The sequence below is a fragment of the Phoenix dactylifera genome, chromosome 18 (assembly GCF_009389715.1).
Source record: "Phoenix dactylifera cultivar Barhee BC4 chromosome 18, palm_55x_up_171113_PBpolish2nd_filt_p, whole genome shotgun sequence".
Taxonomy (NCBI): Eukaryota; Viridiplantae; Streptophyta; class Magnoliopsida; order Arecales; family Arecaceae; genus Phoenix; species Phoenix dactylifera.
This window is the reverse complement of record NC_052409.1, coordinates 7,198,587-7,216,000: the sequence shown is the minus strand read 5'-3', so window position 1 is coordinate 7,216,000 and position 17,414 is coordinate 7,198,587. Positions and strand designations below refer to the sequence as shown.

The 17,414-nt window shown below is 35.6% G+C and overlaps 1 protein-coding gene across 2 annotated transcripts; it reads left to right on the top strand.

The window, feature by feature from the left end:
- Positions 1–479: 479 nt before the first annotated feature.
- On the top strand, positions 480–15,762 carry LOC103715793 (dihydrolipoyllysine-residue acetyltransferase component 2 of pyruvate dehydrogenase complex, mitochondrial-like). 2 transcript variants are annotated; one of them, XM_008803552.4, is made up of 20 exons: positions 480–758; positions 840–914; positions 1,769–1,862; positions 3,209–3,342; positions 3,431–3,528; positions 3,612–3,652; positions 8,003–8,058; positions 8,152–8,226; positions 8,329–8,421; positions 10,014–10,247; positions 10,428–10,500; positions 11,306–11,397; positions 11,482–11,567; positions 11,668–11,743; positions 14,173–14,240; positions 14,356–14,422; positions 14,496–14,591; positions 14,672–14,774; positions 15,140–15,235; positions 15,366–15,762. In XM_008803552.4, exons 1-20 carry the CDS (start codon positions 495–497, stop codon positions 15,434–15,436), a joined length of 1,992 nt encoding a protein of 663 aa, XP_008801774.2. In that variant the 5' UTR covers positions 480–494; the 3' UTR covers positions 15,437–15,762. The 2 variants fall into 2 exon arrangements, with proteins under 2 accessions (XP_008801774.2, XP_038971499.1); XM_039115571.1 differs by having other exon boundaries at positions 551–630.
- The last annotated feature ends 1,652 nt before the right edge of the window (positions 15,763–17,414 follow it).

The window sequence follows — 17,414 nt, the reverse complement described above, 5'->3', positions numbered from 1 at the left end:
CCAAACTAGAAAGTATGGGACATACCATGCCATAATGGTTTGACACCGATGTATGATATAGAGGACGTACCAACATTCGGCATGCCAAACGAGCTCTATACTGTTCTGTATCATCATAGTGATGGTATGATATCAGTATAGAGCCTGATACCGAAACGATATATCTTGGTATAACACTATCAAAATAAGTCGGTAGCTAGTAGTAGCCCTTCTTAGTATTAATGACTTAGAGGTGGTAATGACCACCATCTTATACCTTTGATGCCTAATTATTTTGACCCTAATCAAATCATTATTTGAGAACTCACGTTTCTAATGCTTTAGAGGTTGCTAGAATCCATTTCAAAGGTCCAACACCAATCTAAATTCCCAAAGTCCAATTGCTATGCATTTCAAAGTCCAATTGGGACTCATGCTATAAAATGATCCATTTTATTTATTGATGAAATAAATGTCATATATTAAGTACATTATTTATTTTTCTGAAACTAATCATGCAAGAAATCGAGGCAGCATCAGATTTCTTTGGGGGCATTGTACCAGTCTTAAGTTACCTACCTCAGCAAGGCTCGGCTGCCAACCAAGCTGCGTTCCGCCTCTCTATTCTTTTCCTTCCTAAGAATAAATCAGGTCCGCTTCCCACCTTCCCAAACCCTCTTTCATCTTTCCGTCCGTCCCTTCCCTTCCACGATCCTCACCTTCCCTTCTCCTCTTCTCCGCTGTCTACCTCCAGAGTTCTCGCCTTACTGGTTCTTTGGGTCAGATCTCCCTCTCTCTCGCTCTTCTCTCGCTTCTGGTGGATTGATTGGATGGTCTGATTGGATTTTGGGACGGTGTAGATCGGCGTGGCGGAGGCGATCAGATCGGATCAAATCATGACGATTGCTTCGAAGATGCTCCGCCACTCTCGCAAGGTCTCTTTCTTGATCCGGTTGGGCTGCTTTGGGTGTCAGTTTGTTGAATTTTTTTTTTTTCATTTTTCATCGTTTTTGAGTAAAATTCTGCCTGTTTTGGTTGTCATCCATTTTTGTGCTCATGTGTTCTTTTTTCTGCTACGGATTAGAAGGATGGTTTAGAAATGATTGGATATGAAGGATGTTTGAGCATTACGAATGTGAAATCTTTTCAAAGTCTTGTGTTCGTGCTGAGACTCTTACCGATGGATTTCAATGTTTTCACTCTTGGCGGGCTGCGTTTCAAATTGTCTCTTTGGGTTATAATCTGAGCCCTAGAGATCATCTTGGTTCTCTATATTGAGTACCATCATGCTCCCTCTCCAATCTCCATATAGGTTAGACTGAAAAGATTGGTTTTGCTGCATGCCGACTGGGCTTATTGGGTCAATGGCTGGCCTGTTTTTCCCTTAAAGTTGTTACTTGGTGAGGAATTTAGCATCATTTCTTAGAGGTTTGACTTATTCTATGGAGCTTTTGGATTTTAAATTCTGAAGGAAAACGTCTTTGAGGATGATGAGTATGGTGCTGTTATTAGCTTCTGTGATTGCTATCCCATTTTGTTGGAAGCTTATTTCCGATATCTCATGTCTTTGTGTAAATGGTTCCATAAATAAAGAGTGTTTCTCTATGATATGGAATGCCCCATTAGAAGGACTGCAACATTCATATGATAGTCACCTGATGTTTTTTTTACCATGGACTTTGATTTTATTTCTGCAAGCTGAGCATATTTGGAAGTTTTCTGGTGATTCGTTAAACAGTCTTCATTTTCAATGCCTGGTGCTTATGTTTCTCTTTTCTTGATCTTGCAGTTAAGGAATGCTCAGAATGCTCTACAAAATGAGCCTGCTGTTCTTGCTCGTTATTTTTCAAAAGATGCTGGCCCTTTTGTTGGTAAAAGAGATGGTATGGACACTACCATCTATAATTCCCTTTTATTTTGATTTTGATTCATCTTGCAGTGATAGGTGTCTTGCTCAATCAATTTTTATAGTGTGTAGTGCTATTGAACTACAAAATGGACAGATAGTAGAAGAGTTAGGTTCTTAGGTAACCGGGGTGCTTTCTGGGACAGCAAAAACAGGTAACTAGTTTTTGGTTATTGCTTGCTTGCAGGAAAAGCCAAATAAAAATGGTGCTTTCCAACAAGTCGCCATATAACCCACTAAGGTTTCTAAATTCTATCATTACACCATCAGAATCTTATTGAATAAGAGGCACTTTGATCATAAATAATCTGATCACCACTGTAAATCATTTATTCTATTGTTTGCAAAGATGAAACTGTTTTTAGATTATTTAGGTGTAAGATTATAGAATACCTATGGTTTCACTTGACTCTGAGAAGGCAGCACATTTTGTACGTCAACATAGATGTACAGTAGAAGGTTGTAAATGATGGTTCATAAGGGAACATATATTTTGTACGACTTTTTTGTTGTACGACATACATTTTGTACAAAATCAGGATAAGATGCTCCACTTATTATTATTATTATTTTAACAAACTGAGATAAGAATCATAAAATGACACAAGACTCTAGATTTTGTTTGATTAGCCCTCTTATATATGAAGGAAAGCCAACTGCTATTAAAATGTTAGCTCTACAAAACTGGAAGAATGAAATGTGTTTGAGATCTCTTCCCTTCTCCTTCAGCTTGCCCTCTTATGCTTATAATGTAAACCCAAATTTAAATTAGGTGAACTCTGAAAATTGGACTGATCTTCTGAGCTTTCTCTTTGTTCTTTAGCTATTTTTTCTGACCAGATTGGTAACAGATCTGATATATACTCTTCTTTAGAACTCTTTTCAAGCCATTCATATCAGTCTTCCAAAAAATTGATCATCCCCTGTCCTTCTCTCATCTCTAAGATTCTGATCAAATTGACTCTACTGATCTGGAAAAGAATCCCTCATATCTGTACAAACTCTAACCTCCCCTACATCCTAAATTATGCTATCCTTGCTTTTTAGGTCAAGTTAAGATGTAAGCAAGTGCAAAAAAATTGTCCGCAAAAAGTGGACAAAATCTTCACTATGTAGAAATAATGGTTATCTTGAATTAAATATGAAGCTTTCAGGTAACTTTTTTCAACTTTATTGCAATTTTGACTTTACCATATGCTAATGTTGTGCTTTAATGATGTAACAGCAAATTGAAAATATCAATTGATACATTTTTTTAAACCTTTCCTTTAAAATTGACTGCTTGTCAATTAATTTAATGTTTCAGGTTTTGGTCATTTTCAGATATATCAAGGAGCCATCGGTGTGGTTTGCATGGAAAGAGGGATGGAGATTCGAATATTTTTGTTGGAGGCATTCCATTTAAAACCAAGAGCTTTGAAGGCAGAAGCAGCATAAAAGATTTTGATGTTATCAAGGTGGTGGCTGTTGGCAAAAGTGTTGTTTTCTAGTTTCTCTTGAGTGGCTTGACCTGATCCTAAGCATTATTATTGAATTTTTTTTTAGATACCTTCTCTAGGGCTAGTCAAGACCAGCATTTCTAGAAAAACAACTAAAATGACTATTCAAGTGGCTGGCATGAGGTTCAACAGCACTTTGTCATGGTTAGTAAAGTTCTTTTTATGCCATAAAACTGCCTATTGTTAACACCATCAAAGATTGCTAAAATAGCTTTGCCATTCCTTAGTATGCAGGCAGCTCCAAGGAGATGTTACTCAAGCAACTCAGGTATGTTTTATTTTTTACTGTTTCCACCATTTCCTCCTCTTAAATCTTCAATTTCACATTCTAATTAGAAATTGCTTTTCTAGTACCAGTTTGTCTTATGCTTGAGCTTTTGGATCTAAAGATCTGTGTTATGAGATTGGGAGATTGGGTGATATCCTAGGCACCCAAAAGATTGCTGGTATTCCACCTACATGTTTAAGATACAATCTAGAGGATCTTAACAATAGCTTTAAATGATTAGTTAAGGAAAAGGTATGCATGCTAGGAATGCTATATAACCATAACCATAACTATCTAGCCTTTTTCCAACTATATGAATGTCATATCCAGAAGTTTTATATTAACTAATATGAAATCTATGAGTTAAAAATGATTTGTAGGGAACTCTTTCAATTAGCCTTTTTCAAGTAATTTTTGAACACTTAACTATTTTTTATTGTGCTAGTTTTTTTTAAAAAGAATTACTTGACCGAGGGAAATCAGTTAGTTTAAATTACAAATAGCATTGAGAGCTTGATAAGCTTTGGTAGGATCTTTATGATTTCTTATTTTCTAAAAAAAATTAAAGTGTCATGTATTGTGCTTTTGTTGTTTAAGGGTCAGGAAAACACAGTTATTGTGTCATGGAAAGATTCACTACTCCATAAAATGTTTTGCAATTTTCACACTAATATATACTATGTTATTCAATATTTTGAAACATTGATTAGCCTAAGTACTTATTCTAGTTTCTATGCAAGATTTTTAACAGTTGCATTCTATAGCTTCAAGTAAATGTTCTAAGAACTAACATCACACAACTATGTTTTTATATTTTCTCTTTTAAAACACAAACAAGTCAGAATTTCATGATGATAAGCCATAGGAAACAACTATGTTCGACACATTAGCAACAAATTTTATTGCAGGTGTCATAAACATGTTGACAGTACTACAAGAATGTTATAGGCTATGGGTTATCTTGATTTCCAATCTTTAGTTCAACGTCTAATAATGATTTTTTGTTATGACCATGTCCAACATGTAGTGGGCTCATAAGTCACAAAAATGAAAAAAGAATAAGTTCTTGATCATCTAAGATAGAAACAAAGTTATCTAGGATGGCCCGTTTTGAGTTTAAAACTGCAATGTGGTACGATCTTTTATCACTTCTATTAATATATAATATAGTGATGCATATTGCTTTTATATGCAATGATGCCGGATAATGGACAGAAATATCAGTTGACTAGAGTTATGCACCCTTATGTTGTGACGATAATCTATTAGCATTCTGTGTATTGTAAATGGAGTACCATGTGGATGAGCAATTCAATCTGTGTTTTTAGTAAGGATAGAGACCCCAACCAAGGTCTGCAATCTCGGTACCGGGTACCGGATCGGTACCTTATTGGTTCGGTATGGTATGATACATCTCTGTGCCGAAATAGTTCTCTAATTATTTTTTTTCAATTTTTATCTCGGTATGCCTCGATACGGGTTTACGCCTTGGTACGGATTGGTGCACACTTTGATACGGATCGGTACATCTCGGTACGGAGCTTGTACCGACTTGAAGTTAAGTTTTATATCGGTTTTTCTTGGTATGGTACAGTACGCTCTGTACCGGGCGGTACGATAGACCATGCTCCCAACAAATTGAGTAAAAAAATATACTGATAAAAACAACTACTCTGATGGATGGATGGATGGATGCATGCATGCATTTAGGTAATTTCTATTTCTATTGGTTTGGGCTAACATATGAAGCTTACCAGGTATTGGGTTCCTGATATTAGCATTACAACCAAGGCCTGTGCAACAGAGATAGGTTTTGTCAGGGTTGGGCCAGCCAAAGCTCAACCCAACCAACAAAGTCCCAGGCCAACTAAACCATAAACCCAAACTGACCCGAAATTGACTTAATGTTGGTATTCTTCCGCCGAAACAGTACCATAGTTAACTCAGGGAAAACTGAGAATGGTTCTGAATTCTGATGTTATTTGATTTTAACCAGGATGCAATCTGAAAATGAACATTTGACAAATGACCATCCATTGATAAGAAAATTAGGTGCACTTTTGTTAGGCAAAAACATAGATATTAGAATTTTTTTATTTTTATTTGGAAATTTAGAGAATTTTATTTTTATTTGGAACTAGAGTTTTGTGAATTTGAGAATTAGAATTTCATGCGGACTCTAGTATTTTTTATTTTTATGCGGACTCTTATTAGGGTTTTGAGTTGTCTATATAAATCCATTACCATGTTAATTGAGAATACAGATTAAGTTATTGAGATTACAGAATATTGAGATATCCCCTTTTTCTCTCCCTTTGCTTCTCCCTGGTTCTCATCCTTCTTTTCTCTTCTCTTCCTTCTTCTTCTTCTTTTCTGTCCTGCATCAATCTTGTTTCAAAGCTAACATGTCTCATCTCCATAGTTTTAAGTGCAATTTCTTAGAACAAATTAAAGAATTCTAGTAGGAGTTAAAGAATCTAAGGAGTTGAAAAACATTTTTGTACTTTTTACGGATTTTCTCATTCTAAAACTTTTTGATCAAAAGAATCTTAATAGGAATAGGGCTTTAAGTGAACTTTACCAAAAAAGAACAAGAACGAGAAGTTGTAATAATTATGTTGTTGTTGTTGTTTTATTGTTATTGTTGTTGTTGTTGTTTTATTGTTGTTGTTGTTGTTGTTTTTATTATTATTGTTGTTATTATTATTTTAAGGGGGTTGTTAAGGGGTTTTCGGCCACCAATTTGAAGCCTAGACGGTCTTACACTACCACAAGATGCCTGTATACATCCCTCCTATTCTTATTTGGCTAGTAACTCTTCCCAAATTAGGGAGGCCAAGCTTGATCACTTGCAACTGATAAGTGTCCCTTATTTTAGTGGGCAATCTTCACAATGTGAATTCTAGTATAACTTTAAAAGTATAAGTCTACCAATAGTTTGTAGACCAACAAAATCATCTTCTCGTGGTCCACTAGTTGGCTTTGATTTAAAACATTTTCATCATATGCAGACCGAGTTAAGGTAAATACATTTTAAAGCTAAAGAAAATTAACCTAACAAACTTAACCCCTTTCCATCGCTACTTTCCTCTCTAACAACCTTATGCCCTCAATCTCGATATCCCATTTTAATCCAACCTTCAATGTGTAATTCTTCCTCTCCAATCTTTATTTCAAAAGTTCTGATATTTTGTTTTATATGTTCTCTATTTTGTAAATTTTTGAGGGCGGGTCTTGGCTCAACGATAAGGTTGCTCCATTATAACCTGGGTGTCATATGTTCGAAATATGGAGACATCCTCTTCGCGCATGGGGGTAAGGCTGTTTATATTTGACCCTTCCTAGACGTAGCAGTTATGGGAGCCTCATGCAGTGGGATGCCCTTTTTTTTCTTTCACTATTTTGTAAATTTATTTGAATGATTAGGAAAAATCCCTTAGAAAAATAAGATATACATAAGAAAATATATCTTAAGAAGTATGTTTAAATAAATTTATTTTACTTCCAAGTGCAATGGAGGTGGCCATATGCTTGTATAACATAAAAGTATTAGTCTACCATTAGCTCATGGACCAACAAAATCATCTGTCCATGGCTTTGATCTGAACTTTGAATCAAAAGAAGACCAAACTATGCTAATTACCTTTTAAAGCTAAAGAAAATTAACCTTGACTAGTTTTCAAACATAGATTACAAGAATAACTCAAAATCCTCATTCACTTTTGGCTGTTTGCCTTTTTTTGCAAGATCATCTTCCATATCACATATGACATCAGTGTGCTTTATAAAATAATAAGTAATGAAGGACAAATAGCTCACATACCTACAAAATACCAAAAGTTGATAATTTGACCATATAAGAAGCATGTATTATGGACATGAGCAATCCACCAATAGATAAAATCCACATAAACCCTAAATCAAAAACATATATGTAATTGATAGTTTCATGCATATGTCTTAATTTTCTTATAATAGCCTGGTGGTTGCAAATAATATAAGAATAATAGAAAGTATTGGATTTTGGGGATTTCATATGTAAGATTCTGTGGATTTTTATTGTAAGTAAACTGTTAAAAGAATTTTCCAACTGTTGGTACATGTGTCAATATATGTCTTACATTAGTGCCCCTGCCAAGTACAAACATCTGGGCAACCTAGTTATATTTATAAGATGTAAATTGTCCATAATTTTTTTAAATGTATTTTCTTCTTGTTCTTATATATTCCTTTTCTTTGTTTGTGTTATTTGGCATGTGCAAGAAATGCTATTTTTTATAAAAAAATTTAAATAACAAGTAGTTATGCACCCAAAAACTTGCTAAAATTTTGTGGAATACATGGTTTCAGATTTACCTCCGCATCAAGAAATCGGGATGCCATCGCTTTCTCCAACCATGACTGAGGTATGGACAATTGTTGCAGACATCAATCACTGAGACTTCTTCCACAAAGTGTTTATGTTGTAATTAGTGGTTCTTCTTTTGTACTGCCTATAGGGAAACATTGCTAGGTGGCTGAAGAAGGAAGGAGATAAAATTTCTCCTGGTGAAGTGCTCTGCGAAGTTGAAACTGTAGGTTCTAATGTTTAAATATATTAAATTGTTTAATACATAACTTACTATATACTTAAAGTTTATTTGCATCACTGAAGAATTTGATCTCATCTATATTAGGATAAAGCTACCGTGGAAATGGAATGCATGGAAGAAGGCTATCTTGCTAAGATAATACGCGGGGATGGGGCCAAAGAAATTAAAGTTGGCGAGGTATCTATATTAAAAATCGAAATACATTTTTGATCCAAATCATTTCTCTGATAGCTACTGACTATATTACACACCTTATAAATTCTTAGATCTTTCAATCAAAAATAAATTCTCAGTTCTTATCTAAGGAAATTGTTCTCACTGCTGTCATATTTGTACTACTACAATAGGCCTCTCATTCTATTCTATTATCATTTGTTCCTATGGGCACTATAATGTCCATCTGTCATTCTCATAAGCTGTTATAGCAATTTATAATATACCTATTATTTGGCTGACCTAAGAAGTGCTCTAGATGTTCATCTATGGTCAAAAAGAATTACTCTGCTAGTTAAATTCCTATTTTGGAGAATATTACTTTCATATGAAAATAATTCTGATGTGCTATTTGTTCATTGACTCCAAAGAGCATATCTTGGACAAGGACATAACAGAAACTTATTTTAAAGATCATGGCTTCGAAGGATTAGCCAGACTTATATTACTAGCCATTCATGCAACTTTTACTTGGAAAAAAATTTCTAAATTAATGTACTCCTAAATAATATAATGTTCGTCAATCAAAACTCGTTTCACACTCAAAGCATTTATGAGCACTGGGACTCTTTTCCTTGATTATAGTTAAGATTGACTGGGGGATAGCAACTTATAAATTGGAGCAAGTGTTGAACAAAACAAATTGGAAAGAGGATTGACCCTCGTGAAGAGTAATGGTGGATAATCTACCTTTCCGATCTATTGGTTCTTTGGTGCGTATTGTACCAATGTACTTAAGGTAGATTGCCATAGGGTGTATCAGAACCGTTTGTAAAAATCTTGTGCTTTGACAATGGTAATCATATTTTTTAGCTCCCTATTACAATGTGACAGTTGCCCTGCAAATTGTGAGTCATTTAGCTTGAGGCTGGTCAGAGAAATGGAAAAATCCTTGCAAGAAAGCCCATACTTATTGTTTGTTGTTCAGTAGCATCTCTCCTAATTGCTGGATTCTGATGGTGAAATAATCATCTTTAGTTATGATGGAGCTTCTCATCAGTTTTTGTCGATAATTAATATGTAGAAGTGGACGGCTGCACTTGCTAGCAAACTCAAAGGGAATGAACTATTTCTCATTGGTAATTGGAGCATTTATGAAGGTTGTATGTCGCTCTTACATCACTTTCTTATAGTGATGTGATGTTCCTTATTATGGCTCCAATCCTCTTATTTCAGTGAAGCAAGGGGAAAGAAAGCAAACAAAATCCCCTACAAATCTGCTGACCCTTGATCTTACCCAGCCATCCCTCTTGTGCCAATGTTATCAACATTTTGACCTTTTGCAACCCAAGAAGTATGCCTTCCATAAAGAAGGCAAATATTGTGAATCTTTGTCTCAATGGAAGGGTCCAACCTAGATCATGAACAAGTAACCATTTAATTATGTGATGGTTGAATTATATTCCACATTAATTGTTTTCCTGGCTTCAAGGATAGAAATTTGTTGCTTGATGATATCCTTCATGAAATTATTATCCGGAGTACAAAAGGATTTCCTTGTAAGAAGTGATTTCTCATTAAAGTTAGGCTTATTATATAAAACATTCCTTTAATAGGTGATTGCTATAACTGTGGAAGAAGAGGATGATATTGCAAAATTTAAAGATTATGAAGTTTCAACGGCTGCTGCTCCTGCTGAAGTTAAGACACCTTCTGAGCCCACATCACCTGTAAAGGAAGAGCCTATTAAGGCTCCTGAACAAAAAGTTTCAAAGACTGAAGAAGTTTCTTACGCAGATGATCGTATTTTCTCCAGTCCTCTTGCAAGAAAGTTAGCAGAAGATAACAAGGTAAGCCATTTTAATTACTAAAGTAGTTCTTGATGTTAGAGTAAGGATATTACCAGCCGAAACAGTTTGATGATTGGTTCTGACATATCATTTATGAGCTCTTTATGTGTGAACTGTGAACCTTGTTTCTGAAGCATTTAGTCTTTAATTCTTGGTACCTTTGTTTCTCTATCAAACCAGGTACCTCTTTCAAGGATAAAAGGAACTGGTCCTGATGGGCGCATTGTGAAAGCAGATATCGAAGATTATTTGGGTATGCTTTTTTCTACAGAAGAAAGAAATCTAAACCTTTTCTTTTGTGTAGCAGTTGATTCAAGAATTTTATTTTATTTTTTTTAATTTAATCCTTTTATATTTTATAGAGATAATATGTAGGTCTGTAATTTGACACTAAGAAAGATAACTTTTTGAATGTGAGGTTAACTTCCAATGGCTAGGAAAGTGCTGATATATAAGGATCTTCAATTGAAGTTCCTTGGACATGTGCAATACGTGCAGCAAATAAAGAAATAAGGAAAAATTAATGACAATATGATTTGTTTTGCTGCTTGTGACAACATATTTGAGCATGCATGCTGATACACTTGGCTCAGGTTTCTTGAAGATATCATGAGACACTGTTGCATTGCTTTTGAAATTTGAAGATACTGATGTATCACCTTCGAAATGCATGACTTTCACTTACCATTTGTTTGTAGCATGCATGTATTAGTCACTAGATGAGTGGAAGAATGCAGAGAGTGGATCATGTAGTGGATCATATCCATTGTTTGGTCATCTCAGAGATCTGTTACTAGCACATATTTTAGAACAATTTTATTCTGACTATAGTGGTGGTTAATGGCATAAGTCGTTAGTTAAACTTTTTAAATGTTAATTCTATAGTTTTAATCTACAATAGGAAGCACTCAAAGTTCCTCTTTCTTTTCTTTCATGAAAAGCTGGATAATATCTTATTGTACAAACTCCTGTCTAACTGCTTGTCATTGAATAAGAAAATCAAGCCTCCAAATCATTTGACCCTTTTCTGTTTGATCGTGCATTTCTACTCGATAAAGCCTCTACTGCTAAGGGCGTCTCCAAGATAGAGGAAGCAGGAGCAGCACAAGCCTTAGCCTATGTGGACATTCCAAATTCTCAAATAAGAAAAGTAGGTTCCGTTGCCAATCTCAGTGCTTATTTGAATTATTCTATTATGAAATGTTAGCTAAAACATGATGATCCTTGTTTTCAGGTTACTGCTTCTCGCTTGCTGCTCTCTAAGCAAACTATTCCCCATTATTATTTAACAGTAGATACTCGTGTTGACAAACTTATGGAGTGAGTACCTGTCTTTCCAAAAGTTCTTTGTTTGTTTTTTTTCTTTGAAACCAGTGATGACCACTAAAAACTATGTTGATGGTAAATTGATAATACTCAGGCTGCGTGGCCAACTTAATTTTTTGCAAGAAGCCTCTGGTGGAAAACGAATTTCTGTCAATGACCTTGTCATAAAGGTTTGCTTAACTTACCTATGGTGATTCTTCTGTAATGAGGTTCTTGCTTGTACACTGTAGCACTGATGGCTATTTGATTTTGTACTTGCTAAATAGTTCATATGGTTGAAAGATACATCTATGTCGGTTTGTGCTTAAAAAATAGGATTAATTGCCGTTTTCTATATTTTTGATTGTTCTATAACATCAAGCATTAAAGCAACAAAAGAGAACACGACTGATTGTTCACTTTGTTGTGTAAAGTGGAAAGGGCTGGGGTGAGTTAAGGAAGTGAGGCCTTTAGTTCATAGTATTTGGCAATGACAGGATTGATTTTTGAGAAGTTGTAAAAGTAACATGCTTAACTTTTGTTCGATCCTGACTAGTTATTGTCTGCTATGGTTTAACTATACGTGGTTATGGTCAAACATGGTCAGTTATGGTCAGATATAGTAACAAAAGTATTGATCAATTTATGACAACTGACCTGGAAACTTTTTTATTTGAGATTTTGAAAGTGGGAGGCAAATGTGTTTCACACAAGAAAGTAGAGACTTACATGGCTGGTGGGACTTACAACCAAACCCTAAATATTTCAATAAGATGTTCATTTTAATTGCCTGTGTTACTTTGGCTCTACGGCAACCTAGTTTTGAATTGTCTGATATGAAATATGTTTCAGATTTTTGGACTGCTAGAATAGAATGTGATGCCAAAACAATGTACACCTACAGTGGCATGTTTCTAAGAAAATGATTGTCTCCTCTATACTTATGTAAAAACTATTATTTAGCATTTTGGCCAAGGTTTCTAATCTTCGTATTGGACCCTCTACTCATGCCCGACCAGTACACCCCATTCCTAGTGTTGGTATGGTACATACCTTAGTATCGACACTCGATATGGAGGGTGTACCAAGTCTTAGTACCCTAGCAAATGGTATGCCCTGTATTGGGGGCACGGTCCAAGATTGCAAATATTGGTTTTGACAGGTACATTATCATATTTCTTGAAAACAGCAACATATCTAGTTATATTGTATCTGCTAGTATATAGAAAACTACTAAATCATAATAAACTTGAAAGTGTATTTTATATTGTTGTGTATTCAACACTTATTTATATCAAAGATGTTCTCCATATCCAACATCATCTTGTTTGGAAAAAGAGTAGCTTGAATGAGGACAGGGATCACTTTCCCTAATATTTCTTGATTTATTATTTTCTTATATTATCTTTGAGTGTTGACATTACAAAGTTTTAGCCTGTTTTGGACATATCTTGTCTGGAAGAAAACAAAATTTTAAAATGTTTTGGTCTAAGGATGGGATAAAATGTGTTTTGAAATGAAATGTTAAAAATTGATTGTAGAAATGCATGGGTAATAGATCAGGATACTTCCAGCAGAGTTAGAGCAGGAATAATAGAGGGTCACACCTGACCTGATAATATCACATGATTTGCGCATGCTAGTGTAACAAGAAATGTTGTCTAAATTAGTAAATCCATATTGCACATTGTATGAATGTAGTAGGTTAGGATGTTTGTGTTTTGTTGCAAAATTAGCAAGAACAAAGTTGGGAATGTGGAGTAGCACTTATTGAGTACATGGTTATAGAGAATCAGGTGAGGTGATTTTACTGGCCATGGAGGCAATTCTTAGGAGGTGGACTTCGAGTTGATGCAAATATATGAAGATAAGAGTGGCAAGATTAACATGGTCTTTGCTGGTGGTAATGGTAGGATTTCATTGAACTTGCAATGTCATGAAGTACAACCTCATATAAATCCATTAAGGCGTGCCCCTGCTGGTTGAGATGTAGACATGACAAGAAACGACAGATAATTGGTTGGTGCTTATTCATTCGTTTTTTCATAATCAGCCATATTTCATATTCCCCTTAAGCACAAGAAGTTCTTTTTATGAATCTTTAGCCCTCATCAATTATTGGTTTTGTATCTACAAGGATTTCCATTTGTGGCTTCTTGAGTGTCTTCTTTTAATTTATCGGAGATCAATTTGTAGGACTGAAATCTTCTGCAAGGGGGGCCTTGAAAAAATGTTTTTGTCGTCTCATAATCTCACTTAGTTGATGTGAACATGTCCCAAGTCAGTGTTGTCTATCTGAAGGAAAACTCCAAGTATTGTTGCTGATCATGCCTATCAACTTCTTTTTTAATTTTTTTGATGTGAAATGGATAATTGAACTTTCTAAATTTGTTGTGCAATTATTTGCACAGCTTTGTAATAATATCAAGAAAGGCCTCAAACATATTGCACCACTACTTTTGTGCTGTTTGAAATAAAACTTGCAATTTTGATTTGATTTTACAACCAATCATATCAATTCCTTTGAATGCTGATTTTCAAGGTTCAAATGAATAATGTATTCTTTCTGAAAATTTTCATGCACAATAACATTTTGACCTTATATTAACCTTGACAACAGGCTGCTGCTTTGGCTCTGCGCAAAGTTCCTCAGTGTAACAGTTCCTGGATGAATGATTTCATCCGCCAGTAAGTTTTTGGAATCTGGATTTTAATATATATTTGAGATGTTTTTCTCCCCAAAAATAATCAAGAACAAGTGATATTGATAATTATCTTGACAATTCCCCATTATTCAATGCAGGTATCACAATGTGAATATTAATGTTGCTGTACAAACAGATAATGGATTGTTTGTTCCAGTTATCAGGGTAAATAGTGTGACATTATTTTTACAGATTCCCATGCGCTCGTGCAATTTAACACAAGCTAGTGATTTTGCAGGATGCAGACAAAAAGGGACTATCTACAATTGCAGAAGAGGTGAAGCATTTAGCTCAAAAGGCCAAAGATAACAGTCTGAAACCAGAAGAGTATGATGTAAGCACCAAACATATGTCATGAATGTGTATGAAATATATATTAGTTCTACTATGTGAATTAATGAGCTTGTTTTACAGGGAGGCACATTCACTGTATCAAACTTGGGAGGTCCTTTTGGGATCAAGCAATTCTGTGCCATTATAAATCCTCCCCAGTCAGGAATTTTGGCTGTTGGCTCTGGTAATTATTCTTGATGACTAGCCTCTTTATACCAAGTCTTAAGTCCCTTGATACCATGCAGTTTATTAATCACATTCCTCTCCAGAGGCATAATACCCTGGAAGATCAATTTTTTCTAAACATTTAAACTTCAAGCTAAGCATGAGATCATTGATTGCCCCAAAAAATAAAAAAGCCGTGAGCTCATTTCTCTAGAAAGATGGAGAAACTCTTTTTGTTATGCTAAATATGTCATCTACATATAACTAACCATACTGGGGCTCTGGTGGTTTTTGGCGTTCCTAAATTTTGCATTTTTATTGCAGTATTTACCAAATGTAGTAATATATGCTAATGCTGGAATATTGTTTTGGGTGTTCGCGCAGCTGAGAGGAGGGTAATTCCTGGTTCTGGTCCTGATCAATTTGAGTTTGGTTCCTTCATGTCAGTAACATTGAGCTGTGACCACCGTGTGATTGATGGTGCGTGCAACGTTTTTTTATTCATTTTGAGATAATTTTTTTTTAATGGAATAATACTTCATGTAGCTTCTATTGTCATAACTTGTAAATCCAGCATTGCCAAATCTGAATCTTATTTTGCTCATGGTAGGCGCAATTGGCGCGGAGTGGTTGAAAGCATTCAAGGGCTACATCGAGAACCCGTACTCCATGTTACTCTGAAGCAAAAGCAGCATCAAACATTTTTGTAGAATTTATCAAATAAGGCTCTCCATTTTCGCTGAATTTTTAACAGTCTTCTCCTTTCTTTTTGTGGTTGGTGTATAATTCTCTTCTTCCTTGAGGAATATCCAAACAGGCTCTCAAAAGGAAATCGAGGCCAATTTGGCCAGCAAATTAATAACCTTTGTGAGTTAGTTTCATTTTTGTTGAGTTCTAAAGGGTGGTTTGTTCCAGTCCCTGGCACCAGTTGCTGTACCTATTGAATCTGATTGAATTCTTTCAATGTATGGAATCCCCCTGTCAAATAAAATGCATCTGAAACGAGTGCTGGCAATGGTAAATACGCCTTTTAAAGGGGGTTTTTAAAAAAAATATTGCCTGTTCTAGGCGCCAACTGCTTGAGCTGGTTAAGTCAATTGGTGTTGGCACAGTAATTTGGATTTTAAGCACAGTGATTTCGGACCTTGGTGCTGAGGAGGTAGGACAATGGATGAGAATTATTTATGTGTACATAATATTAGTCCTCGTGATTGTTTGGGGGTAGTGTAAGAATTTTGGTACTCCAATTCTTATCAACTTGTTATAAGAAAATGATTTAGGTTGCCAACTATTGAGTTTATTAAAATTGGTCGCCACCTAGCGAGGCTAGAGGCCGGTATTAAGATCCAAGTTTCGTATGCTTCCCTTTTTTTTTTTAAGGGAGCTGCACAGGATCAATATCGAACTCCCACATTTACTAATCTGGCTTCGTTTAGCAATCCAAGCACCACTAGAGCTTGCACATCCAATCTCCTAGAGGCGGCACAAGCCTCCCATAACATTATCCCTCTCAACAAGGCAATTCAAATCTTGCACTATACGCAAATTGCTCTGAAACCATTCATAGGCTGCACATTTTGGCAACAAAAACCTAATCTCAACTTAAAGCAACTTATATGAAAGCCGTTGCACAATAGATACGACTCTCAAAAGCCTTTTCAGACATCGTGTTCTAAAATTTAGTCTCCTAGCCTATCATGCATCACATTCAAGTATTTGACCTCCAAATATTCTGAAGCATCTGTATGCTACACATATTATTTCTTGAAGGGGGCTCGTTGTTGACGGTGGTTTGATAGCTATCAAATGCATCAACTACCGAAATTAGTTCCCATCCATTGATGTTGGATTGCTGGAGAATGACTACTTCTCTTCTTTTTTTCTTTTTGATCAAAATGATATTTCATTTCATATACCTCTAACGTGAATACAATCAGACATATCAAAAGAAAGTAAACAAAATAAAGCATGTGAAATGCAATCTAAACTAAACTAGAAGACCTTTCTAGTATGCCGAACAACATAAGAAACGATACAGTTTGCTACACTATTCGCCTTCGGTATGCATGGACAATGTGATAGGAGGTCAGCTCCTGCACTAAACTACGAGTGTCCTGTATCAGGGGATGGCCGTCCCTATACGTGTCCACTCTTCGTATCCAGTCAATCACCGTGGAATAGTCGCCCTTGAGGACAAGCCTGTCGGCCCCCAACACCCGTCTCGTATATAAAACGCTTTCTCAAGTAGCCCGCAGCTCTGCTCCCACCGCCGTACAACTAGGTGTGCTCCGTCCTCCAGCAGCGATAAAACTGCACCCATGTTCCCTGATCACAACTATCTCTCTTCTTTCGTATGAGGTGAAATATATCTATGGAGAAGCTAACAGTGCTGATGATTGAATGGTGATATATGCAGCTAACTACACGAGAACTACTTCTTAGACTGCTTCATCGATTATGTCCTCTATTTTTTTTTTTTTTTTTGCATATTCTATCTTCTGATTCACACGCATGTATTTTCACTAGAATGATTTAATATATCCGGTTTATCGGAGAAAAGAAAAGAAAAAAGAAAACAACCTCCAAATATTTTGTCCCACACCTAACCCCAGCTCAAAGCAGGGAGTAATACAACAATTGAAATCAAGTAACCAACGAA

Coding starts and splice junctions, on each gene's coding strand:
- LOC103715793 (XM_008803552.4), top strand. CDS start 495: ATGCAAGAAATCGAGGCAGCATCAGATTTCTTTGGGGGCATTGTACCA. Junction 3,529..3,611: donor TTCAACAGCACTTTGTCATG/GTTAGTAAAGTT, acceptor GCCATTCCTTAG/TATGCAGGCAGCTCCAAGGA. Junction 14,241..14,355: donor ATGAATGATTTCATCCGCCA/GTAAGTTTTTGG, acceptor TATTCAATGCAG/GTATCACAATGTGAATATTA.